Source organism: Oncorhynchus kisutch, linkage group LG15, assembly GCF_002021735.2.
Source record: "Oncorhynchus kisutch isolate 150728-3 linkage group LG15, Okis_V2, whole genome shotgun sequence".
NCBI classification, from domain to species: domain Eukaryota; kingdom Metazoa; phylum Chordata; class Actinopteri; order Salmoniformes; family Salmonidae; genus Oncorhynchus; species Oncorhynchus kisutch.
In genome coordinates, this window is record NC_034188.2 from 53,384,422 (window position 1) to 53,411,876 (window position 27,455).

The 27,455-nt window shown below is 43.5% G+C and overlaps 2 protein-coding genes across 4 annotated transcripts in view; one reads left to right on the forward strand and one right to left on the reverse strand.

Moving 5' to 3' along the window:
• The window catches only part of LOC109904770 (spectrin beta chain, non-erythrocytic 4), a 62,221-nt gene extending 39,580 nt beyond the window's left edge, over nt 1–22,641 (reverse strand). For all 3 annotated transcript variants that reach the window (XR_004203102.1, XM_031790497.1, XM_031790496.1), the window contains exons 1-14: nt 22,258–22,641; nt 11,960–12,133; nt 11,189–11,340; nt 10,574–10,747; nt 7,117–7,208; nt 6,871–6,951; nt 6,658–6,773; nt 6,313–6,425; nt 4,144–4,331; nt 2,839–2,956; nt 2,470–2,628; nt 1,873–2,175; nt 1,472–1,622; nt 166–1,036 (exon numbers count right to left, since the gene is read on the reverse strand). Coding sequence is in view for 2 of the 3 variants with exons in the window: in XM_031790497.1 (XP_031646357.1) it covers nt 166–1,036; nt 1,472–1,622; nt 1,873–2,175; nt 2,470–2,628; nt 2,839–2,956; nt 4,144–4,331; nt 6,313–6,425; nt 6,658–6,773; nt 6,871–6,951; nt 7,117–7,208; nt 10,574–10,747; nt 11,189–11,340; nt 11,960–12,110 (2,669 nt within the window). In the remaining variant the exon portion in view is untranslated. The remainder of the gene's footprint in view (nt 1–165; nt 1,037–1,471; nt 1,623–1,872; nt 2,176–2,469; nt 2,629–2,838; nt 2,957–4,143; nt 4,332–6,312; nt 6,426–6,657; nt 6,774–6,870; nt 6,952–7,116; nt 7,209–10,573; nt 10,748–11,188; nt 11,341–11,959; nt 12,134–22,257) is intronic.
• Nucleotides 22,642–24,093: 1,452 nt separating this feature from the next.
• Nucleotides 24,094–26,785, forward strand: LOC109905459 (flavin reductase (NADPH)-like). The gene is made up of 5 exons (XM_020502836.2): nt 24,094–24,287; nt 25,043–25,204; nt 25,523–25,612; nt 25,714–25,845; nt 26,187–26,785. Exons 1-5 carry the CDS (start codon nt 24,203–24,205, stop codon nt 26,339–26,341), a joined length of 624 nt encoding a protein of 207 aa, XP_020358425.1. The 5' UTR covers nt 24,094–24,202; the 3' UTR covers nt 26,342–26,785.
• The last annotated feature ends 670 nt before the right edge of the window (nt 26,786–27,455 follow it).

Consider the following 27,455-nt stretch of genomic DNA (forward strand, 5'->3'; position numbering starts at 1 on the left):
AGAGGAGGGAGAATGTGTGTTTTAAAATGACAGTGTTATGTAGCCCTTATGGGGGAGGGTTCAAGGAACGGATTCCCTAAAAATGTATGACTAACTTTATATACTTAAAGCCTGACTTAAATCTAACATTCTCCCTATGATCTCCACCGCAGACGGGAGCTGTACCTATGGGCTATGACCTCCACGTCCTCCAGCCTCTCTGGAACCTCCATCTTGTTGAGCCACTGCTCCTTCTCGTCGATCCACACCTCGCAGGCGTTGACCTCGCTGAACATAAGGTAGACGGCCAGCGCGTCGTGCAGCCACTGCTGCCTCAGGACGGCCACCTCGGCCACCTCGGTGTACAGCTGCTCCGCCTCGCCCATTCTTGACTGCACCTCGTCCAGCTCCCGGTAGTGCAGTGGCAGCGCCACCATGTGTTTGCGCAGAGTTACTACATGCAGCCGGTGCTTGTCCACGGCCTCGCGCACACCCCGGTGCTTCTTGAGCAGTGACTGGGTGGAGTACTCGTCGTGGCCAAAGTCCTCGCTGGACACTAGGCGGTAGGCGTCCTGCAGCCAAGCCAACAAGTCATCAGTCTCCGTGCTGAACTGGAAGAAGTTGAGTGCCTCCTGCAGGTGGCCCAGTCTCTGCGCTGCCTGGTCCTCCAGCCTCTTCCACTCCCCTTTCACCTCCATGATGCGCTCCTGGATGCCCCCCGTGCCAAAACTCTTCTCCATCAGGATCTGCTTGCCCTTCTTCATGGTCTGTTGGAGGAGGGAGCGGTGGGCCAGCAGCTCCCCAGCCAGGGTCTTGTGTTTCTGGAGAAGCCGCAGCACGCTGCTCAGGTCCTTGCCGCAGGTCTGGGCGGCCAGGATGGAGCTCTTCTCGCGGATCCAGGCCTCAGACTCCTCCACCTCCTGGAAGAAGGCCCAAAGGTGCTGAGACTCCTCCAGCTCCGAGCGCCGCTTGGCCGCCAGCTGCTTGAGCTCCTCCAGGCAGGTGCTGACGTGGTTGACCCGGTTGCAGATCACCTGGGGGTCACAGGGCTGGTAGCCTGTGAAGGAGAGAGAATAGGGAACAGGGGTCAGCACTCAATATACATGTCTTTATTAGTGATACAAAATAACTGTAACATCCACAAAATTGAAATAACTCAATTAATTCACTTCTGTATTGTAAATGGATCTTCAGAAAATAAGTTGTGGAAAGTCACGCTTGCCCTCTTGTGGGTCTCTCAGGAAGTGCCATTGTCATCTTCACCACTCAATGTACAGTAAACTGTACTCCTACACACTCTTAATAAAAAAACACTCCTTTTTTTGTTAACTGTGCTTTTTCCTGGGACCATGGGAGACATAACAGCAATAGTCAGTATTTCTAATCCTATCGTATCCAAATGTTTCCTCCCTCAAAATCACCAAGTTGTTATCAAAACACATTCCACTTCTCACTGAAGATGATCAGACATCAAAGCCATCTGATGTCTTACCTTCAATGGTGGTGAATTTGAGAGCGGCTGTGTTAAGGGTCTGCACCCTCTCTGCCTGCACTGTGATGTCAGCTTCCTGGAGGCTGTGTTTCTGCAGCAGGTCATCCACCTCCAGCAGATGCTTGCCGAAGTCTTTGGAAAGGAGCTGGACCTGTGGTGAGAGGGACGTTGGTCACCTTCCTGACACTCAACAGTGCTTCCACTGACCATGCTGCCTGTACTGAAACGTCAAAGTCAATTTCTCAAGGGTTTCTCACTGTTTTTTCATGTACTGTATCTCCACATTACCATTTCATGTGTACACAAATGTCAACCCACAGTCTATGCTGTTGAGTCGACACAACTTAGAGACGGTATAGCGTTCATGTAACGTCAAATGTATGACACAATACTTGTCTCACCTGCATGTCCTCCATCCAGTCGATCATGTAGACCATGTCCTGGAAGGTCTTCTGCAAGGCCAGGTTCTTCTCCAGCCGGGCCTTCCTCCCCACCACCAGCTCCTTCAGCAGGCTCCACTGGCCCAGGATGTTCTCCTTTCGGGCCGAGATGCGCCGGATGTCGTAGTAGCCTTCCGTCTCCATCTCCCCAGCCAGCTCCACCACCACCCCGATGCGCTCCTCGTACGATGAGATGTCCGCCTCAATGGCCTCGTGCTTCTTCATGGCGGCTTCCACCGCTGGCAGGTCGTAGCCAAAGTTATCCTGGTGGGACGGGACATTCAGTCAGGCAGAGGATCACTTAACTACAGGCAGGTGATTGTGGAAGGGTTTACCCAGTCAGAGAAATGCAGTCATGGGAAAATACATCTAAATATACCAATGTATATTTAAAAGTAATTCATGTTAACAATACTTTGCCATTGGTTCTAAAAAAGACATTCTATAGACATTTCATTCTCAATCCACAGCTATAAGACTATTGCTATATAACTGTGATGATATGGCCCCTGTGTGATATGTTAGAGACATCTGTCACTTTGGCCCTGTGGTCCCTACCTGAGACACGAGGCGCTGGTTCTCGTTGAGCCACGCCTGTCTCATGGTGGTCTTGTGGTCAAACCGCTGGGCCAGCAACTCCAGCTTCTCCTGGCGAATCAGCTCCTGCCGTAGTGCCACGCCTCTCTCGTGCTCCGCCTTCTCCAGCCTCTCCCACGCCTAGCCAAATGAAAAACAGAGGAAGATGTACCCATAATGCAGCATGGTAACAAACATAAAGAGGAGTAATTTGCACGGATTTGCTACATTTTAAAGAACCTGATATAGATAAAGAACGATTTTATATTTGCCAAGACCTGTCCAGTTGTTGCATTATCTGCCCAGGCATTTGAGACACTCCTTATTCCCACTTATACCAGTATTCATTACCTTATTGATATCAGAGATGAGTTTCCCTTCATGGGGCACGTATGGTTTCTGATTGTTAGCTCTGAGCTTGCTTTGGATAGTAAAGAGGAGCACCTCCAGGTTCCCCTTCTCCTGGAACCTAGCACAAGACAAAGTGTGTTTCACAAACATCCTAAGACACAGTACTGTGCACAAAGTGGGTTCCGTTTGAAACCTAAAATCACAGGTGTCATATCCCAGATCCTGTAACTTAAAATAACCATCTGCTCAGAAAGTGATAACAGACCTGTGTTTTTCCCTATTATTAAGTTACTAGCGGTAGTGACGGTCATGGAATTTGAGGACGAATATCGGTCAGCCAAATGACCACGATCACCGCTATAATCGTTTGAATACTGCACGAATGCCCGACCGCCATGTCTTCAGTCAGCTGTTTGTTCCACACAAAAAAACGCTTATGATGGTTTTCATGACGGTCTTCATCCATAGTCGTCACTTACACAATCATCGTGCCAGTCCTATGAATTACGCCACTCATCAATAGATTATCCGTGACAGTTCCTGCAGGCTTGACCTTCACAGCAAAGGCCTTCATTACTACATGTGACCTAGCTCCACACACTGTCTAGTTGTAACCTAATTCAAAAATAATAAGTGGTCATCCCTGAGTCATCACTGAGCAGATTCCAGAGTCATATGATAGGTGACCACCTCTGGCCATCGAGGGCTGCCAGGGCAACTAGGCTGGGTGAGAAGCCGGGTAAGGCCACAGAGATACTAGTCACCAGAGGAGATGTCTATCTTCTAGCCACAGAGAGAAAGGGCCTGGAGACACATTTGGGTGTCACATCACTTAGATCCAGTCCCTTTCGGTCAAATAGGGCATGAGTCACATGGCACGGCTAACTGGGTGCTTAATTATGCCAGACATGCCAGCTTAGGGCCTCATGCTGGGACTCATGCTGGTACTACTGTGCCCACACCCATCAATGTGTAGTTTTTTTGTTGTTGTTGAATACCGCAACAGTTAAGTCATACAGCACATATCAAATGAGAATCAGACGAATCAAAAGCATTTGTCTGGGGGCATTCGCTGAGAAAATAACATCAAACTATAAGAACTATAAAAGGGTGAAACTATTGACTCAACCTAAATCATGTCCTAAAACTAAAGCATCCAAAAATTGTTTAGTGATTGTTTAGTTATATTTGTATAAAACAAAAGTTTGAAGTTTGAAACCTTCTGTTGTATGAACCACTATACAGTAGATTTTTTTTAATTTAAATGTGGTGCTATTATGTGTCATTTGCACAGTGTTGACTTACTTGATGGGCTTCTCGATGGTGCAGTAGGTGGTGAAGGCTTGAAGCTGTTGCTGGACACCCGTTAAGGAGTTGGCAAACTTCTGGTTGCTGATGATGCCTATGGTCTTCTCGATCCACTCCAGGAGCTCCGAGGCCAGAGCCTCATATCGATCGATCATCTTCTGACCGTCAATGGCACTGTCCAAGACCTGTAGAAGACATAAACATTTAGCATGGATGGATATTACGTAGGAGTGAATTAATTCATAGCTTTTGATAGTGGATAGATAATAGATTGAATGGTTATCAGTTTGTTTTGACCTACACAACTACACTGATGTGAGCACAACGTACAGTATGATATACAGAGCCTTCGGAAAGTATTCAGACCCCTTCACTTTTTCCAAATTTTGTTAGGTTATTTTCCCCTCGTCAATCTACACACAATATCCCATAATGTCAAAGCAAAAATTGGATGTTTGCTAATTTATTTAAAAAAAAAAAACGTAAATATTTAATTTACATAAGTATTCAGACCCTTTACTCAGTACTTTGTTGAAGCAACTTTGGCAGCGGTTACAGCCTCGAGTCTTCTTGGGTATGACGCTACAAGAATGGCACACCTGTATTTGGGGAGGTTCTCCCATTCTTCTCTGCAGATCCTCTCAAGCTCTGTCAGGTTGGATGGGGAGCGTCACTGCACAGCTATTTTCAAGTCTCTCCAGAGATGTTCGATCGGGTTCAAGTCCGGTCTGTGGCTGGACCACTCTAGGACATTCGGAGACTTGTCCGGAAGCAACTCCTGCCTTGTCTTGGCTGTGTGCTTAGGGTTATTGTCCTGTTGGAAGGTGAATCTTCACCCCAGTCTGCTGTCCTGAGTGCTCTGGAGCAGGTTTTCATCAAGGATTTCTCTGTACTTTGCTCCATGTACTTTGCTTACAATTGGCTCATTCATCCCCCTCCTCTCTCCTGTAACTATTCCCCAGGTCGTTGCTGTAAATGAGAACGTGTTCTCAGTCAACTTACCTGGTAAAATAACAGTAAAATAAATGTAAATAAAAAATAAATCTTTCCCCCGATCCTGACTATTCTCCATGTCCTTGCCTTCTGAAAAACGTCCCACAGCATGATGCTGCCACCACCATGCTTCACCATAGGGATTGTGCCAGGTTTCCTCCAGATGTGACGCTTAGCATTCAGGCTTGGTTTCATTAGACCAGACAATCTTATGGTCTAAGAGTCTTTATGTGCCTTTTGGCAAACTCCAAGCGGGATGTCATGTGCCTTTTACTGAGGAGTGGCTTCCGTCTGGCCACTCTACCATAAAGGCCTGATTGGTGGAGTGCTGCATAGATGGTTGTCCTTCTGGAAGGTTCTCCCATCTCCACAGAGGAAGCCTAGAGCTCTGTCAGAGTGACCATCGGGTTCTTGGTCATTTCCTTGACCAAGACCCTTCTCCCCTGATTGCTCAGTTTGACTGGGTGGCCAGCTCTAGGAAGAGTCTTGGTGTTTCCAAATTTCTTCCATGTAAGAATGATGGAGGCCACTGTGTTTTTGGGGTCCTTCAATGCTGCCGACATTTTTTGGTACCCTTCCCCAGATCTGTGCCTCGACACAATCCTGTCTCGGCGCTCTACGGACAATTCTTTCGTCCTCATGGATTGGTTTTTACTCTGACATGCATTGTCAACTGTGGGACCTTATATAGACAGGTTTGTGCCTTTCCAAATCATGCCCAATCAATTGAATTTACCACAGGTTGACTCCAATCAAGTAGTAGAAACATCTCAAGGATGGTCAATGGAAACAACAGAATGCACCTGAGCTCAATATCGAGTCTCATAGCAAAGGGTCTGAATACTTATGTAAATAAGGTATTTCTGTTTTCGCTTTGTCATTATGAGATATTGTGTGAAGTTTTCTGAGGAATTTGTTTTATTTCATCCATTTTAGAATAAGGCTGTAACATAACAAAATATATGGAAAAAGTCAAGGGGTCTGAATACTTTCCCGAAGGCACTGTACATATTGATCACGTTACTCATGTGTTCAAAACATACAGTACATATCACTGTATATACACTGTATATCACTGTATACTGTAGGAGATATATACACAGGTTCCAATGACAATTGTTCTGCCACGTACAGTAGGATCCAGGGTTAAATAGTGTGTCAACATTCTCCTACCTTTCCCACTCTCTTGCCCTCTACTCGAAGGGCTTTCATCTTGGAGAAGTAATGGTAGTAGGACACAACATAGGTTATTATCGACTTCTCATCTGGGTTCTCCGTATTCACGTCTGCAGAGTCACACAGGAAGGACAACAATACACAAACACTTACAGCACACACATACAATATATAACAATCACGCCTTCACATGAAATCATTCCAGGTCGTATAAAACAGAACTATGGTCGCTGTAGTTGAAAGTCTACGAAGGTTTGCACATTTGAGATATGTGTCACCAAATGCCCATGAATTGCTGAGGAGGTTGTCGATCTGCTATTTGAATTCTCTGTGCAGTCTTACCTTCAGGGTCCAGGAGTTTGGTGAGCCCCAGGTTCTGCTCAGCAATGTTGAAGGCTTGCTGGAGGTTGTGTGTGGCATTGGACCGGATCAGCTTATGGAACTCAATCAAATCAGGCCTGTAGTAAAGTAGGTCACTTAGTTCACTTTCTACATGGTCACATAAATACATATTATAAAGCAAGACTTTATAAGGCTTGTTTAGCCAATGCTGACCTGTGTCGGTGAATGAGAGCGTTGAAGGCGAGACCATCTCTCCAGCACGTGGTGAAGTTCTGGATGTTGACCTCAGAGTAGCTGTGGGACAGTTGACACAGAACACACTCACAACCATTGGTCCAATGCATATATCCTATATAACTAAAGACATGGCATGAAACAATAGTAGTAAAACAACTGTCAACACCCTGTCAACAAAGGTTGACGTTCAATTTTGGCTTTTGGTTCAATTAAGACACTCACCCAGCGGTTTTCATCTGGCACCAGAGTAGTAGGGCATCCTTTGCCGACCGAGTCTCCCTGTTGTCGTCACACTCGATCTTAATCCCCTGGATCTGTATACACAGGGAAGGAGAGCAGAAGACAAACAACCACGGTCAAGGAAATCAGCCTCAAAACTGTCCTCAGTTCAGTAAAATCACCAGATTACTACGAGGTTGAGAAGAAAACAGTTAGGAAACACACCCATGTTGCTGGTAAGTTTCAAACACACTGAACCCAAAACCCAGTGCCTTTCAACAGCCACACCAGGAGGTTATTCATTATGCAGATTCCGTTGCAAACAGTTTGGTCTGTTTCAAAATGTTGTGCAAAAGAAACCATTTACTCTAAACAAAAAACATTTTGCAATGAAAACAAGAGTTAGTTTCTATTGGACAAATTCAGGTAGGTCCCTCCCCATTTCGTTCCATTTCCTCTGTTTGCTTCCGTTTGGTTCTTAAATGGTAAACGGTTTCCGTTGCAAGACGTAATGAATACAACCCAAGAGTCACACAACTGCATTGCATGTCTCATCACTAACTCGCACACAGACATGTGCCTGTCATGTTGGGAGGAAGGCCACAGAATCATGACAACATCACTGTGCGCCCTCATCATCTACGACAGCCATTGGCCCAATCATGTCACCCTGACATGATACATGTTAATGGGAGGGTTGACACCCTAGAGTCTGCTAGACCATATCAAACAATCGCACTTCATCCGCTCACATACTGTACATGCTCACTCACACTGGAAAGCAACTGGAGGTTTATAGGACTATACTGCACGCACAGTTTAGTCTCCACCTACAGGGAACGGTTATTTATGATTTAAATGATGATAGAATAACACTACCGGTATGTATAAAGAGAAGGACTAGTCATTGTCTAATTGAACAACTATTTTTCAAATAAACTGCTGCCCAAGAAACCAAACAGACTTTTTACAAGAGCCAATGAGGACATTCCATCTCTAAAATGTCCTGCTCACATTTCAGAACAGGCAGATTTGAAACACCCTTGATCGCAGTGCATATCATCCAACAATAAACAAGAGTCCTGAGAAAAACAAACCATCTGGCAGTGACAGAGAGGCATACACCACGCAGGTCACAATTAAGTAGAACAAACACAACGACGCGGAGCGAAGCGACTAGAAAGGAATAGTTAAGTTACTAGATATAATGGAGGAGTCAAGTGTTTACGAGGGTCTTGAAATCGGCTCCTGGAGGACATTTACCTCCTGGAGTCCTCTTTTCCCCCATTTCTCTCGCTGTGTCTGCTGCCTGCTGCAGTGGCTAGGTCTTACCTGCTGACTGGGCAAAGTAAACTGAAACAGTCCAAGGGTAGGGGAGGGGTGGAAGAGAGGGAGAAAGAAAGAGAGAGGGAGACAGAAAGGGAGGAGAGACGTAGTAAACTAAAAAGAGGAGTGTGAGGGGAGAGTGACAAGACAACCCCAAACGGTTGCAGAATCGGTGACCGAGAAGGAAGTAGGAGTGGCAGAGAGAGGAGGCAAGGGTGGGGAGGAGGATAGGCCCTGATTGCATCTAAGCCCTGCCCGGAGCCCCACCCCTTGCTCCCTACAGCACAAATCCGTTTCCAATAACGCGCTTCTCCTCTTTCACTGCTAGCAAAATTGAAGAGGCCATCGACTCGCTGGCTCCACAGTCAGTGCAGTAGAATGGGATGCCGGCCAAAAGTGCCCCAGCCAACCCATAATCACTGTTAGAAGGCAGAGCGATAAGCTATTCCATGCTAGCCTCTCCTTATGATGCCGTAGGAACCACTAGCCTATGTCCCTGAATCATATGTACAGAATAACGCTGATTTGAATAATGCAAGACATGCGTTTATGCTGAGACCACCACTGTCCTGAGGCGACAACAAAAGCCAAATGATTTTGCGCTACTTACAGTACATGCCTGTCACTTGTCTGTGGTATCGCGTCCTGTAAGGCCTTGTGCCCATTGTATGTGTACAGTGTCTCTGAGGCGGATGTCAGACAGTGTGTACCTGTTTGAGATCCAACTACGATCAGGACCAGAGTGACATTCAAGCTTTGCTAATAACGTCACACAGTGGCGATGCGGCATGTTTCAGGGCTTCTCCATACAGTCTTTTGGCCAGTCTACAAATCACTCTGATTTCTGCCCTTTCGCTCCTAAATGAAGACGGTGCTGAAACCAGCATGCCTGTTGTGTCAAAATCATGACAATAATATACACCGATTTTTGGCCTACTTCTGTTTTACCGCTGGGACACACGAGGTGGATACCTTTACCCAACTAGTGCTAAATCTGTCTCTTTCTCAGATGGGTTCACCTTAGCTCAAAGACTGATGAAAAAGAGTGACAAAATGTGCGATAAGACTTTGTTCTTGTGTTTGAATTAGGTGTACTATAACGTCGTACCCCAGGCTATTGCACACAGCCTGGGATATCAACGATTCAAAGAGCAACTCTGAAATCATTTGTTTTTCAATTATCATAGAACCTCTGGTAGCTGGTAGATGCAGTTGTACTAAACATAGCGGTTCCTGTTTTCTTCATACAAATGTGGCTCTATCTTCTGAACCGTTTAAGCCCACAACTCAAGGACTCTTTAGAACAGAGTGGACAAGACCAGGCACTAAATCAATGATGATGTTCTTTTCTACACGTAAGATCATACAAAATTATTGCCCGATGATCTTCTGAACATCCCAATACCTTTCTGATGGTTTTCAGTCACTTCAAACTGTATTGTCATACTAATTTGTAACAGACTGCCATAGCTCCAGTTAAAAAAAAGGAAACATTGGCAATTGATCACATCCCTTTTTATACATCGCGCATTTTTGGAAATATCAAAATGGGGTCACGGGCCAAATAAAGTTTGGAGACCACTGCCTTAGTAGGAGTGCCCATAGAATTCAATGGGAGGGACCTACTGAGTAAAGTACTTTGTGAGAGATTAAGTGAATGCCTATGCGCCAGTCATCCTGTATTGGCTAAAGAAGGCCAAGTTTGAAGCGCTGGTTCATCAGACTATTCCTGACTCTTGGGGCAGATTGTCTACGACGTCACACCGTAGAACATGTACCAGTCGGAAACAGGAGTTTGTAGAAACAACGGTGCACACCCACATGAGGTTCATCATCCACATGCTGACTGAGTTCAAAAGTACCCCACGGGGACAAAGAAGGAATAGAGCTACACAGCACTAGAACATACCGTCCCCAACATGAGACACACACAGGCCTGCAGGAACTGGATGCCCAAAATACCTCAGCAGAGGTTAAGCTACCAGCAGGTCTTAAGGACAATCCCAACAGGGGACAGGTACGGCCCCACAGGAGTTGGCTGCATGACAAAATAAAGAAAATGTAAATACAACCACAACGGAAACGACAGAGACAGACAACACCAGGCACCAGGACGGGTGGGCAAGGTCACTACCTGGAAGCGAAGGATGATGGTCCAGATGAGGCCAAGGGTGAGGCGGTGGTTGCCGTCGACGATGTCGTGAGAGCCGACGTTCTCCAGGTGGACCCTCTGCTCCTTGAGGAACTGCAGGGCCTTGTCCACGTTCTCCAGGCAGTGGATCCGCATGCGACCCCGCGTGGGCCTCGGCTAGGGGATGGAGGGATGGGGGAGGGAGAGAAGGGTGAGAGAACATCGAGGTAAGGAGGTAGAGGGAATGAGAGAGAGGAGTCATACTTGAATGGTCAAAGCAATCTGCAGGGGAAATACAGGAGAAATACTGCTTTGATCTCATTGCCTTTACAGTAAGACAATATTTTTCCTCATTAAAAACGCAATGGCAAAGAAAGCGTGAAAAATGCTGTTCCCATCCAATTGTCAAACCACATAGACGACTATTCTCACACATGACATATAGCTGCAGTGCTGACAACATTCATGAAACATTTAGACGTGACTGGATAATATTTGTAACAAAAATAAACTACAATGCAGAGAGAGCTCTTTGTTGAATCGTTTGTGCTTGTTCTCCTAGCATCTACTGACTTAAAGGTAGCCCGAGGTTGTGAACCAGAGAATGGGTTGACCAACCAGCATCTCCCCAGACAGGACCTCCAGCAGCCTTGTGAGCATGTAGCCATCCCGAAGGTCGTTGTAGAGGTCAGCAATCCGACAGGACACTCTGGCCAGGTGGGAGTTCACCCACTTAGTGAAGGTCTTCTTCTGGACAGCATCTCTCTCTTCTGCAGGGGAAATGAAATAAACACAAGGCTTACAGATGTAGGATATTAATAAAAAACAGTTTGCTACTGCAAGAAAATAAACCTGCAGCAACAGGAAATGTGAATTATTATGTGGAATTGAATGGACATTTTTGTAGGGGTTGATCCATTTTATGTTAGGGCAAATCAAGTCTGCCATTTTAGTGGAAATGGAAATGGATATTACTAACTTTAGAATAGTTTTTAAACCTTGAACACACTACAAGTTTGCATTTCCTATGGTGCAACAAAAGAGTAATCAAATTAAGTTCCTACATCTGTAGTTCATCCGGATAGAGTTCTGATCAGTGATGTAGTTACTAAATCTCTCATCTGAGTCGTGTCCCCAGTCACTACTGGTCCAGTCCGAGTCCTGGACTCAAGAACTACAACACTGGCTCTGATATATAAACCATACCACCTTGTCAGTAGCCCCCTGTATGATAGATCATCAATCAAGTCCTTCCACAACTTTGAACATCCATCAGGTATACTGGAAGGTCTACGAAGCTTGTGTGTTTTGTAAGTGATCTAGCTGTGACTGAGGCAGGTGAAGGTGCTGTTGTTCCTCTAGTCCAGGATAGTCTCTCTATCCACCCACCTGCCAAGGCCTTGATGCGGGAACACTCAAACAGCTTGGAGCTGGTGACCTCGGTTTCCCAGTGTCCCGAGCTGCTGGCCAGACGGGTGTTGTTGTTGTTGAGCTGGCGCTGGGCCTCCGCGTTGTCCAGATCTGTGGAGGCATTGGCCATCGCGCCTATTTCCCTGAACAACTCTACAGACACACAGCAGGAGAGAGTTAGGTCGAGTACATTTAGGATGCGGATCACACTTCATGCACCCTTTATCACCCCCATGGAAAGAAATGATACTGTACGAAGGTAAATACATCATCTCAAACACCATGGCAGAAAATCTGAATCACAACAATTTGTCTTTAAGGGAGGGCTATGAACAGCCATAGATATCTACGATTTCTGAAAACAGAAGCATAAGTGATCACTTACGCTTTGACGACTCATCCATATGCTTATCCAAAGCATTTCTGATTCTTAATAATAATTTCTCATTCGTGACTCATGCATTTGCATAAAATGCATAACAGAAGGAGTTTGGCACGCTCTTCTTCCCCGATCATGTCTTATAAAAAAAATGACCTTATTGAAACAACCGGTTCATATTGTGTCTCTTTCACATCAAGTGGGATGAGAGCAGTGCCGTCAGTAAACAGTACAATATATTAAGCAGAGAGCTTACTGCCCTTATCCCCCATCCCTCTGGCTCTTTGTCATGTTACACTCATGTCCGTATGAATATGGACATGTTCAAGCGTAAGTGTGCAGTGGGAGACTGATTGAGGTTGAACTCTTTTTTTGTTACAATACCAGCGAATGTCCTTGAGGCAACTCACAAAGCACAAATATTCAAAAAAATCCCCCTCCCCCAAACCTCGACCCCTGATTCCCCTCCTCTGTTCTCCTCCCATCCCCCACATTTCCCTTTCAGCATTCAACACCAAAACCATACAGTTTAATGGTGGGTCCCCAGATAAAACAAACACTACCTGTATGGGCTAGATAGATCACACAACACATCATCAAAATAAAACACAAAACATCACTGAAAGACTAAATGGACCAAAATAGAACAAATATGACACTTTGACATCTTGGCAGATAAGACAATACACAATAAATATGTATTTCCTACTCAGTTGTCCCCTGCACTGAAACAGCACTCAAGATGTGAAAAACAGGAGTAAACACTAAATACATGATCAGTACTCTTACTAATTAAAAAGGTTGAAATATTCTAGACTTGTGTAAATCACATTTTCTGAGGATTACGGAAATGCGATTATCATTCAATATGAAGCTGGGAGGGGTCTGTGTTACTGAAACTGTTAGGCTTGGGATCAGGGCAGAGTGTGAATTATACCGTAACATTTGGGGGTCTCTATTTTATTTTCCACAGGACTATCTATTTTATGGGCTTAATATGACCTATAGTAAAGACATGTATTTTAACCCAATGAGTCCCCCCCTGTATCGCAGGCACATGTTGGACTTCTAACCCTTTTTTAAAAACGTGTTTAAAAAAGGTCTGTGTCCTTTAAACAAAAAAAAGTATGTGGAGTTCAAGTATTTTGAGCTTTCTCTATGAAAGGCTGACTCTCACGAAGGAGGACATGTGACATGTTTTGCTCTAGGACGCTCACTAGCTACACAAAAGTCGTTAGAAGTTAAGGGGTTCCGCTACATCGAAGATCATTGGAAATCCCAGGACATAGTGTCTATACTGTAATAAGCTCACATACAGTGCATTCAGAAAGTATTCCGATCCCTTGACCTTTTCTACATTGTTTCGTGAAAGCCTTATACTAAAATCGATGTTCAAAAATAATTTATCTTCAATCTACACACAATATAGCATAATGAAATAGCAAAAACTGGTTTTTAGAATTTTATAAAAATGTGCCTCGACATAATCCTGTCTCGGAACTCAACGGACAATTCCTTCGACCTCATGGCTTGGTTTTTGCTCTGACATGCATTGTCAACTGTGGGACCTTATACAGACAGGTGCGTGCCTTTCCAAATCCTGTCAAAACAATTGAATATACCACAGGTGGACTCCAATCAAGTTGTAGAAACATCTCAAGGATGATCAATGGAAACAGTTTGCACCTGAGCTCAATTTTGAGTTTCATAGCAAAGGATCTGAATGCATATATACATAAGGTATTTCTGTTTTTTAGGTTTAATACGGTTGCAAAAACTTCTAAAAACCTGTTTGCACTTTGTCATTATGGGGTATTGTGTATAGATTGATGAGGGAAATAGTTTTAAAAAAATACATTTTAGAATAAGGCTGTAACGTAACAAAATGTGGAAAAGGTCAAGGGGTCTGAATACTTTTCGAAGGCACTGTAGTTGCTGTCACAAACTCCACACAGCTGTCACTGACTAGTTGGATATTAATTTCCCAGTGAGCGAACTATTTCTGTACTTACAGCAGTCATATAAATACATTTTTATCAGGTTTTTGCATTGGCGGACCTTATTGCTCTAATAAAATTGAGTTAAAACACATGAATGCAACTGTTATTGTAAAATGGTTTTGTGTTCTATTTGTTGTACTGAAAAGAAGATGGTAAAACACTTCATTGTGAGGCTGGATATAAGGGCTGGACATGCAGATAAATTAAACTCAGATGAATGAAAAGACGATTTTTGCTGGGATCTGACATGGTTCATGGTAAACATGTATTAGCTTTTAAGGGGGTATGAACACAACCAGTCATGTTTTCTTCTGATTGTCAAATAAATCACTTCAAAAAGTAGGCTACCTGCACATGTTTGTCCACTCCAAAATAATTCCAGCATTCAAACATTGTACTGTGTACCCGCCATTTAATGAATGGAAAGAGACATCTGTTACAAAACACCTAAAGAGTAACAACATTTGTCGATTGTCATTAGTAGGCCTACACCCTTCTTGCCTGAATTCAGGACCCCATGCAGTCTTTTAATTGTATTTTTCAATGAACACAATATTTTTCTTAATTTATTTCCCTCAGCCTCCTTAGGCCACTGAAATGCTCAGTCCAAATGTGTGGGCATGGAGATATAAATTTGAATATACAATTTCAGTCAAGGTTTTTTCTTAATTTTTTACTATTTTATACATTGTACAATAATACTGAAAGCATCAAAACTATGAAATAACACATGTGGACTCATGTAGTAACCAATACCGTGTTAAATCTAAATATATTTGATATTTTAGATTCTTCAAAGTAGCCACCCTTTGCCTTGATGACAGCTTTGCACACTCTTGGCATTCTCTCAAAAAGCTGAACCTGGAATGCTTTTCCAACAGTCTTTAAGGAGTTCCCACATATGCTGAGCACTTGCTGGCTGCTTTTCCTTCACTCTGCGGTCCAACTCATCCCAAACCATCTCAATTGGGTTGAGGTCGGGTGATTGTGGAGGCCAGGTCATCTGATGCAGCACTCTCCTTCTTGATCAAATAGCCCTTACACAGCCTGGAGGTGTGTTGAGTCATTGTCCTGTTGAAAAACAAATGATAGTTCCACTAAGTGCAAACCAGATGGGATGGCGTATCACTGCAGAATTTGTGGTAGCCATGCTGGTTAAGTGTGTCTTGAATTCTAAATAAATCAATGACAGTGTCACCAGCAAAGCACCCCCACACCTCCTCCTCCATGCTTCACGGTGGGAACCACACATGGGGAGATCATCCGTTCAACTACTCTGCGTCACACAAAGACATGGCGGTTGGAACCGAAAATCTCACATTTGGACTCATCAGACCAAAGTACAGATTTCCACTGGTCTAATGTCCATTGCTCAGGTTTCTTGGCCCAAGCAAGACTCTTCTTCTTATTCATGTCCTTTAGTAGTGGTTTATTTGCAGCAATTCGACCATGAAGGCCTGATCACACAGTCTCCTCTGAACAGTTGATGTTAAGATGCGTCTGTTACTTGAACTCTGTGAATATTTGGGCTGCAATCTGAGGTGCCGTTAACTCTAATGAACTTATCCTCTGCAGCAGAGGTAACTCTGGGTCTTCCTTTCCTGTGGCTGTCCTCATGAGAGCCAGTTTTATCATAGCTTTTGATGTTTTTTTGTGACTGCACTTGAAGAAACTTTCAAAGTTCTTGAAATGTTCCAGATTGACTGACCTTCATTTCTTAAAATAATGATGGACTGTTGTTTCTATTTGCTTATTTGAGCTGTTCTTGCCATAATATAGACTTTGTATTTTACCAAATAGGGCTATCTTCTGTATACCACCCCTACCTTGTCACAACTGATTGGCTCAAAGAAGGAAATTCCACAAATTAACTTTTAATTAAGCACACCTGTTCATTGAAATGAATTCCAGGTGACTACCTCATGAAGCTGGTTGAGAGCATGCCAAGAGTGTGCAAAGCTGTCATCAAGGCAAATGGTGGCTACTTTGCAGAATCTCAAATATAAAATATATTTTCATTTGTTTAACACTTTTTTGGTTACTACATGATTCCATATGTGTTATTTCATATTTTCGATGTCTTCGCTATTATTCTACAAAGTACAAAATAGTAAAAATAAAGAAAAACACTTGAATGAGTACTGTATGTACTGCCCTGATTGGATGATAGAATCATCTAGAGCCCACACCCTTACCCCTAAATAAAATATACAAAAATAAGGCACATGGTATTCAACCTGTCAGTTGGAGCTGGAGTTGGACCCTGAAAAAACGACACACTTCCACAGGTGTGTTAGGCTACTTTGTTTTGTCATGAAAATTAAAGGCATACATGACGAATCTTAATTTGCTATATCATTGTTGTACTTTTCAATAGGTTACCAGAAGATCCAGAACAGGCAGGACCGGAACTGCCTTTTTGCATGGTGAACCATTCTGGCCAATACCCTATCAGCCAACCATTTATTGCAGAATGCCATGATTATCTACAGGGCAGACTATAGACCTCTGCGTTTCAGAGGCAGAACACAGAAACTAATACTTAGTATACAGTTGAAACAATGTTGCAAGTTCACTAGCAGGCTGGACCTAGTTGATAATGTTACAAGTTCGCTAGTGGGCTTGACCCAGTCAAAACAATGTTGCAAGTTTGTTAGCGAAAGCTCAAGACAGACAGAGAAAGAGGGAGACAGGCAGAGTAGAGAGATGAATGCAATGAAAGAACCTAAGCGTGTATTTTCATATTTACCACTGTAGCAGTATAACATTTCATTTTAAACAAACAGGATAATGGTTCAAATACAACTTTTGTTGTATTTCGGGGGGGCTCATGTCTCATTCCGGGGGCTGAGCCCCCCTTGGCCCCCCATAAATCACATACTGGAGTGTACTTATCTCTCTCTCACTCTCTATTTCCTATTGCAAGTGTTGTTGTACACAACCATTGACAACCATCTAATACATCAAGAAATAAAGGTTGAGTCAGAAAGAAATGGCAACAAATATTGGACATCTAAGCAGCCAAGTGAGACATACAAAAGAAAATGTCAAAAGAGCCTCAGAGGGACCTCCACTATCCGCTTCTATAGAATGATGAGCCCAGACATTCTGAAAGATATAAACACAGAACACCCATCAGGAGAGTATTCTCAATTCCAGGAACGAGGTCATCAATAAATAAAACATATTATATTTCAGGAATCAATTGGAAATGTACAGTAAATACATATCACACTGAGATCATACCGAGATCATACTGAGATCACACTGAGATCATACCGAGATCATACTGAGATCACACTGAGATCATACAGAGAGAATACTGAGATCACACTGAGATCATACAGAGAGAATACTGAGAGCATACTGAAATCATACTGAGAGCATACTGACATCATACTTACACATCTTTCTACATGATCAAATCTGTCTCAGATCATGTCAAAGGATCGATGCAATGCTCAGTGATATTCAGTTAGTCCTAAATTCAATGCTCAGTGAAATTCAGTCAGGCCTAAATTCTATGCTCAGTGAAATTCAGATTTAGAGAGAGCTACAGTACTGTAACAATCACACCACAGCCCCCTTCCTCTCCAGATGTGGATAATTTGTATGTGTGTGTGTGTGCGCGTGTGCGTGTGTGTGTCAATGTGAGTGTATGTATGTGGGTGTGTGTGCGTGCGTGTGTGTGGGTGTGCAGGAGACGCAGAGGAGGGTGTAGTGAAGCATGAGTCTGATGTTTCACAGCTCAACGCGTTCCAGTTGGTTGTCTCATTCCCCACCAGAATGTTCCCTGGATACCCAGAGCGCCTCCTACAGTAACTCCAGAGACTGCACCCGTAGGCGTCAGCAGTACATCTCCATGACCGCTCAAGAAGCTGGTGTGTCCTACAATCACATACTACCAGATACTACTAGCCCATTGAGCCATGAAAGCGGGTGGTAGGTCACACACTTACTGAACAACATACATCACCTTTATACAGAAAGACCCCACATGTGTTGCACAAAATAACGCACTACACACATGGTTTTCAAGGGACCGCACGCAAATCAAAATGCCATGGTCATGTACTGTATAGTGAAGGATGTCACACTGATGGTAGGCCACCACACAGCCACAATGGTCGCCAATGCATTAAGGCTCCATCCAAACTGTCACACTGTCATATGTGTCAAATGAATTGGCCTGTGCTGTTGCTAGCCTTTGGTCGCCCCAGCAGGCCTTTCCTAGACCTACCACCTGGTGTCCCTCCAATAAGACAGTTTTTTAGCTTAAGGATCCCACTGACTGACGTGATGTGGTTCTTCCTGGTAAACAAACACAGCTGTCAGAGTCTCAGCGTGCCAGAGGCCCCTCTCACATATCCAAGACGCTCTGCACTGAAACAACAACAACACTGTTGCTCTCCAGCAATAATCCAGCCCACATATGCTTCTGCTTCTACGGGGACAATTCACTATCCGGGGTGGCCAGACTGTAGGCTGCTGTTGTTAATGGCAGAAACATAACCTACGTCAAGCTGGGAAACAGCTAGCGTGGCGATCAGGCTAGCCCTCAACAGAGAATCCAATGATGATCAGACTAAAATGAAGCAATAACAGATTGTCAGGCAAAAAAGGATGACACAGGGTTCAATACATGTCCATGACACCTCCAGAAGAGACACAACAAGTCAACATGCCTAAGCCCTTTGATCCGTCTGATGCTGGGAGAAGGTCAGAGACAGTCGTCTGCACCACACCACGGCAGGCAAGGTGTAACCATTGAAGTTGAGTAAACACTGAGTCCTTACTGTTTCTTGTTTCTTTCTTCTTCTTCTCGTTGCAGACTGCCTCTGCCCTTTACAGCTCAAATGAGTTGTAGATACTGCAATAGTCTATAGTGACATATGCACAATTTAGATCGGCCATCTTTGTTTTTCGCCAGTTTGTTTCTGGCTCTTGTTCATCATTCTCCTCCAAAGCACTCAACATTATTATTGCTCTTTGGCTATACCGTGTCACCCAGCTACAACTATAAATCTCCAGCCTGCCGGCATGGAGTAAGACTCAGGCTGTATCCCCCCACCCATCCCCCTTTCCCATTGCCCAAAACATGCTTCCGGAAAAAATGGCCCTGGTACAGTAATTCACAACACCTCCTCAACCCAAAAAATTATTCCCAGGCAACAAGCCAGCTGCTCCAGTAGCACTCTGCCTGTGACCTTCGCACTTCCTACTTCCTGTCTGAGAGAAGCAGAGGTCCTTTGAGGAGCTATGGAAACCACTGCGGTGGCACAAACTGTATGTATGGAGATGCAGAATTATTTCAGGGATCTCTTTCTGCCGTATTTAAATTCTAATCTGATTGTGTTGTTTCTATCCTGAGTAGCCCCTCTTTGCAGAAATATGTCATGAGTCTTGATTACATGTCCCCCCCCCCCCTTTGCAAAGCATTGATACTGCAAAAGATACAGAACATTTTAAAACCTATATTTAGTGTCGCTAAGTATTCCAGGTCAACATATTTCCCTTCCTGAAAATCCACCTTCAGTACACGATTAAATGAACACGTCTTGACAATCATCAAAGTGAAGCGGTTAGTTTTTTTTTTTAGCATTTCAGTTTCAGGAATAGATACATTTACATTTAAGTAACTTAGCAGACGCTCTTATCCAGAGCGACTTACAGTAGTGAGTGCATACATTTAGTTACTTTTTCATACTGGTCCCTTGTGGGGATCAAACCCGCAACCCTGTCGTGGCAAGCACCATGCTCTACCAACTGATACGAGAGTGACAGCCTGACCCCAAACTCTTTTCACTGTGTAAGGAGTTAGGGGGCTAAAGAAACTAAGACACTAGAGGATAGAACAGAAGAGAGGAAGAAGTTCCCTTGAGCATAGACAGATGCCACACCACATTACACACCACAGAATTGAGGACCTTTAATTCTGTCCCCCTCAGGCTGAGGACTGGTCCCTCATCTTACTGGTCCCCACTCCATTTTCATTCAGCTTTTCATCCATCTTTTACAAAGATTGGTGTATCAGTGGACATTTTTACCTTGACTTTTACGCCCCACACAATATTACTGTCAATTTGCATACAATGGAGAACACTGTGAGTATTGGCTATATGGCTAGGTTATTTTCTGAATGCACACTTCCGTAGTATCAGTAGAGACCCAGGCCTTTTATTGTGTTTAAAAGTAAAGACAATGGGTCCTATAGTCTGCTGTGTTCAAGGGACAGAAGACCCATAACACACACACACAAAAAACACCCGTTCGTGTAAGCCTCTGACCGTATCTGAATCAACTTCACTTAAGTCTATCAGACGTTATACAGCGTCACATTTCCAGAAGTAGACCTATTGTCTATGCAGATTAAAAAATGATCTGTAAATATCAATGGCGTGTATCAATCACTGTCTCACCACAGGAAAATGTAGCCTGTAGTGTCAGTTTGAATGGCTCACATAGGCCTACAACGACAGCAGGCCTTGTCAAACGATTATTTTAAAAGTCCTGCAACATTGTCCTATAATGGATGGATATACTAACGTACAAAATATACTAACGTTAAACCATAAATTCTCACTTGCATTCAGAATAAAGTGGCTATTGACATCCCTTTTGCCTTTGCCCACAAACTTTGCTAAAGAATCTGAATTTGACATGTTTGCGTCCCATGACAGATCAGTACAATGGACAGCGCCAGCGGTAGTATCGTGACGTCACAGCACGAGTCTGACTGTGTTGCAACAGATCGCTCCAGTCATTTCACAATTTGAACAACTGTGTGTGACCAACATTAACACCACTGACATCCGTAGAACAGGCTACGCCCAGCCCTACGGTCAACAAAAAAGCTATAGTTCAGTGAACAGAATTTAGGCTTGATCCACACAAACGCTCCTCACATTAGATCAAGATTTCTCATGTCAAACCTGCATGACTAGGCTGTCATTAATAGTAGTGCCTAGTGGTGGCTATCCAAGTTGATGGTGAGGTGGGCTACTACAGTGTCGACGCAGTTGTGCGCAAGAAGCCAGGGCAAAAGAGGATATAAATGGCAGATATTTGTTTATGGAATATTGGCATGTTGTCAAACTGCTTAACTCCCTATTGTGCAATCACTTTTAACCTTAAAATGACACATACTGTATGACCTGCATCCCTACCACCGCCGTCTCATTGGTCCATACCACACTTAGGCTATGATCACCGTCCCCTGCACCATCCCATATGAAGTGCACAGATCTTTTCTTTGGATTAACACTTTTAAGCAAGGAAGTGGCTGCATTAAAATGATGCAGCCATGCTATAAATGTCATATGTCTAATCTGCTGTTGGATAAAATAGCATTTCAAGTTGGACTACTTTTAGTTAATGTAGTTGCGGTCAAATAACGTAGCCTAAGCTCCATATGGCTATAGACTACTATATGTACAAGCATGTTGTTTAATGCCCTTCTTACGTTACTTCTTTCAAGAATAAGGCTCCATTGTGACATGCAATGAATGTTCTAAAAGTGCCATACACTTACGTGCGTTTAATCATCAGGAACATGCGCGGACCAATTCTAAATAATTAAACATTGTATAAGGCCTAACCTAACCTGTGCCCATATTTGCTATTCAAAGCCTGTGTACAAATAGTAGCCTGAATATTATGTTCGGCCAACACAAGTGATCTAAACAACAGCAAATGCCTAATACCCAGCAAAATAAAACAGCATATAATACGGCCCTATTGAATCACTGCAGTAGCCTTAGCCAATGCAGGCCGGTGTTGCTGCATCTCCCACGAACACGGGCATCTCGAATTGTTCATGCTCAATGATATTTAAAATTTAAAAAAAAATATATATATATATATAATAACACATGCAACCTATGCTACAACGAACTTACCTTAGCCTCAATTTCAGATATGAGTTTGTTTTTCACCGAAATATACGTAAAAATCAGTCGATGTGGTGCCAGTATCAATGAACCAGTGAGCAAATTATGAACAGAGCCTCGCGACGCGGTGTTTCTTCGCTGGCATAGTAGTCAAGTAGCCTATATCCTCAATCGAACTGTGGGATCAGGATGAAGATATCTGGCTAATAAAGGCAGATAATGCGGCAATACATGTCAATTCCCTGCCGTGGCTAGTGGGACCACGCGACTGCCATGAAAGGTGTCTTTCAGCCAGGCTAAAATGCTTGATCAAATAATCCAAGCCGGTGGGCTCGGATATATACTGTCCACTTGATAGCCTACGCGCTCCCTCTCCCTCCAGTCGTGATACTGCTAGAGAGAATTCGGCATTAGTGCGGCGAAGGAACCCACCTCCGTATAGCGAGAGAGAAAATGAGGGGGGGGGGGGGGGGGGGGGGGTCGACACACACAAAATAAATGAATTCCAGTAATAACCCGTTATAAATGGTGTCTAGGGTTTACAGATAGGAAAATCATTCTAGTGCATCTCTATCTCCACGAAAGTGTTTGAAGCCCTCTTCTATTCCCAGTGGACATTGTTCATTTGACAACATGTAATGTGCAACTATTGGAAGTTTTACTTCCCAGTATGACATGAACTACCTTAAAACAAGTGGAATTATTGTCAAGTAGGCATATTATTAAAAGTACAAGAACATAAACTCACTGTATTACTGGTTTATAAACTGATAATAACGTTGATAACTACATTTCAGTGGGAAGTATGAGGGCTGAGGATGCTGCAGCACCTCCTGAAAAATCTGACTTCAAAAACATTCATTTTTAAAAAGCACACCCCTGAAACGTCTATGGATAACTAAATAAAGGCTGTGTACCTGAAAGTGACATACAAATGTATTTACTTCAACCTACAGTAATCTCTCCTCGCTGATAAATTACGTTAATGTCACCTAAAGAAGAGCATTTCATACAGGGAGCATCTTGTGGCATGCATCTATGAAGGAAAAGTGGGCCTATGCTATTTAACAGAGGTAGTTCCCCCCCCCCCCCCCAGCCACTGTATCGCCATGAGTCCGACGAGCTAGACTATGTGAACCACATGCACATAACCTTGCCAGAGACCTGAAGATGTGTAATAGTGTAACCGATGTCAGTGTGCTGACAACAATTTAGCTTCGGCCACTGTCCCTGTCCCAATACTGGGCTCGAGACAGTGATCATCTGCTTCGCAACACACGACCGCCCTTCTTGACAACAGTACCAACTATTTGTACTAAACAAAAGGTAGCAATTGGATAGCTCCATCGGCGAAATGCCAAGCTGCAGTAGCTGTTGAGTGAGTCTACGGCACGTTCTTAAACCCATTACAATAGCACCTCCCCGAACAAATGCCTGCAGGCTTTAGGTCAGTGGGCTACTACATTCTTGTGGCTCGCAATGTGGATCACAGGAGACGGTTGGAATCCCAGTCAGTCACCTTGGTGCCATAACAGGATGGCTGTCGCGTGGTGGAGGAGGTTGAAGTGTAATGAAGGTGATTCGACAAGAGGTAGCTTGAACATTCCTGCAATTTGGTCTCTTGACTGATTTTTGGAACTGCCATGCTTTCAGATCTTTGGATCTCCAAACTGAGAAAAACAGAATACATTAGTTGAAATTATCTAAAAAGGAATATATATCCTGCACAACTACGGCACTGTTGTGACGGTGTGCGTTTTCTATTCATTGATGGGGCTGGGAGGAGTCTGTTGCGGAAGTGAGCCTTTTTTGGTTATCTAAAAGGGGCGTTTCTCAATGTTTCAAAGAGGTTCATTCTGCGTGTATGTTTTCGGGTACATTGTTGCACGCGATCCACAAAGTAAGAAGTTGTAACGTTCTTCGGTGACCAGTGATAGTTTCGCAATCTGTTATTATGTCAGAATCGATCAAGAATGTTGCAATATTTGGGGCCACGGGAATGACCGGACTGGTGACATTACCACTGGCTGTTGCAGCGGGTAGGCAACGTTTCTAAATTACATAATTTACTCATTATTGTGGGGGATTATAGGTTATTTACACAATCCCTCATATATCAATTGCTGTGTAGCCTGGTCCAAAAGTGATCGGAGTGTTCTGCCTTGTTCCTAAACTATGCTGAACGTTATTCATTTGATTTCCTATGCAATGCTATAGGACAGCAGACATCTGTCATTAGCATATGCTATACTAAAGTAATTGGAAGTGTAATTTGCCACAGCCTTCCTCTGGGGGGGAAAAGTTATTCTATTTGATTCTATTTGTGTTTTTATTTTCTATTCTATTCCAATCTGATTTGTTCTATTCTGTGCTATTAATTACATAGTTTCAAAATAATAGCAAAAGTGCTAAAAAAATCACTTTCGGCTTATTTGATTAACAAGGGTGTTCGTTTCCTTGCTCGGAGATCACGCGACAAAAGTGTTGAGTCATGCAAGTCGTTATAGTGTTCTGCTGATGATTGGGATGAGTGCATTGCAGTGCGCGGCAGATACGCGATGAAGTTCGCTGTCCGCTTATCGTGCTTATCCAGAACACTGGGAAGGCCTAATCAATTCGACCCACAGCCATGCTCTAGAATTGAGATCCATTCATTGAAAATGAACTAATTGCCTGCATTATATTTTCCTCTCATCTTCATATTCCCATCAGACTCAAATACCTATGGATTATTGGTAGATGATAAAACGAGTCAATAAATTCATAATGCTTCTTTGTACATCATTATCCACAGGTTACAATGTGACAGTGCTGGTGAGAGACCCTGCCAGGCTGCCTGCAGAACACAAAGCCTGCAGGGTGGTGGTGGGAGATGTCCTCAATAAGGAGGATGTGAAGAAGACCATGGAGGGTCAGGATGCTGTTATCATCATTTTGGGCACCAGAAGTGACCTCGGTAAGTTTAGGCAAACTTTAATCGGTAGGCTATAGGATTTCTAAGTTAGTAAAAACATATGTTAAGTTGTCTGAATAAAACCAAGTTATAACAGATATGTTATACAAGCTGAAATATATCTTGAGGTGCAAATCAAAAAGTGTTCTGGGGTCTCATTAAAACACGTTTTCTGTTATGAGTTATATATGTTTTGTAATCATGTTCAGGGTGAGTTGCAGTAACTAACTGCACTAGGGGGTTGCTGCACTAGGCCTACATATTTTAATGCTTAGGCCAAGATAATGGTCAGTATGTTCATGTTTCAGTTGCAATCCACAGGTCCCACAACAATGATGTCAGAAGGAACCAGAAACATCTTAGACGCCATGAAAGCTCGGGGGATCCGCAAAGTAGTTGGCTGCATGTCAGGTACAGAGTCTTGGACAGCCAGGGTCACAGCATCTTTCCAACTTCCAATAAACTACCATATAGAAAGCATATCCTTATATTGTCCCCATCTCTCTTCAAAGCCTTCCTCCTATGGGACCGGTCTAAAGTGCCACCCAGGCTCCTGCCGGTCACAGAGGACCATGATAGGATGTACATGGTGCTGAAGGAGTCAGGGCTGGACTTCGTGGCTGTCATGCCCCCTCACATCGACGGTTAGTTGTCGCCCTTCCCCAATCAGTAGAAATGTAGTACTGTACTACTATACTGTAAGTGGTTCCAGTGATGACATGATAGGCCTATCATCACTCCTCACACACTAGCCACTGAGCAAAGACGTAAATGAAACATCTATTCAATGTTGGTTCAATGTAATTTCATTGAAATTACATGGAAACAATATTGATTCAAAGTATGTGCCCAGTAGGTATGTACTGGATGGATTAGTGTTATTCAAGTGATATTAAACATTATACACATATTGAGTCAAAATGATCTGAATATGTAATCATATTAGGTGCCTTACACTGCTAAATATAAATGCTATTCCCAACAGATAATCTCCCTTTGACTGAGAAGTACACAGTGACAGAGAACATGCTGAAAGGGCGGGTAATTTCCAAATATGACCTGGGACACTTCTTCGTCAAGTGCTTGTCCATCTCTGACTGGGACAGGAAGACCGTTGGGGTTTGCGGGGAATACAGTTAACCCTAACAAGACAGAGCCCTCCTTTTTCCGTAAACCACTTACCACAGCTGGCCAATCAGACACCGCAACTTAGATCTTATTTTTACAGGCCAATCTTTCTTGCTTGAAAGAAATAGCAGCTTTTGCTTTTGCTAATGTTTTGTAATAATTTTTATCTTGGATATTATAATGTATGACAAATGTAATATGTCAATAATCTTTGTAGTTGTGTGTGGGATTTTTTAATTAACTACGTAGCCAATATCATTTAAATATCAATTTTACTTTTATTTTTGTATATTTTTTAACCCAACAGCAATTGAATGTTGACTGAGTATGTGCAAAGTGAGTCATCAATTAGGCCTATGTGCTATTTATAGCCTAGGCCTACTTGTAGCCTGATCGTGTGCTGTGTCAGAATTTTATAGCTAGCTTTTGAAATAAAGAGTTTTTTAATACAACGTAGTTGTGAAGTGGCAGTCTTTATGTGTCACATTCTTTAAAATAATATGTCAACAATATTTATCAGAGGTATTTGCTGGCACTATGTAGCTATTGAGGGTGAACAGCTGAAATTGAGCTTGAACCAAAGTCTGTGGTTATAGGTGAACTAGCACCTGACCTCTGCCATGAAAGTCTTAAAGGCTTCTTGGCAGAGGCAGTAGTACACTCACATACAGGGTCACTATTCCCCATCTCTAGAAGTGTCACATACACAAACACCTATGTGAACTAGTGTTGCCAACTTAGCGACTTTGTCGCTATATTTAGCGAGTATTCAGACCCCTCTAGCGACACATTTTTTAAAAAGCGAATAGCGACAAAACTAGCGACTTTTCCTGGTGTTATTGGAGACTGACGTGAACTCACGTATCGTTCTTACTCTTCTCAACAAGCAGCGGGGGCTGCCGTGGGCCCCACCCCCATCCCAAAGCACTCACAGGCGGCCCAGTCCTCACACAGCAGTCCCTCCCAGCTGCAGTCAGAGCAGGCGATGTTCACCGCTCCGCATCCAGACTGCAAATGAATAGCGCACGCGGGAAGCCGCCGCTGGCTGATCCCAACCTGGCTTACGTTTAAAAAAAGGTTTTACCTGAATTAGAGCCAGACTAGTCACCATCATTTTTTCACATTG

Bases quoted from the DNA above. Each gene is read 5' to 3' on its own strand.
- LOC109905459 (XM_020502836.2), top strand. From the start codon at position 24,203: ATGTCAGAATCGATCAAGAATGTTGCAATATTTGGGGCCACGGGAATG. The intron at 24,288-25,042 runs GTAGGCAACGTT...CATTATCCACAG, and splicing joins ACCACTGGCTGTTGCAGCGG to GTTACAATGTGACAGTGCTG. The intron at 25,846-26,186 runs GTTAGTTGTCGC...TATTCCCAACAG, and splicing joins CATGCCCCCTCACATCGACG to ATAATCTCCCTTTGACTGAG.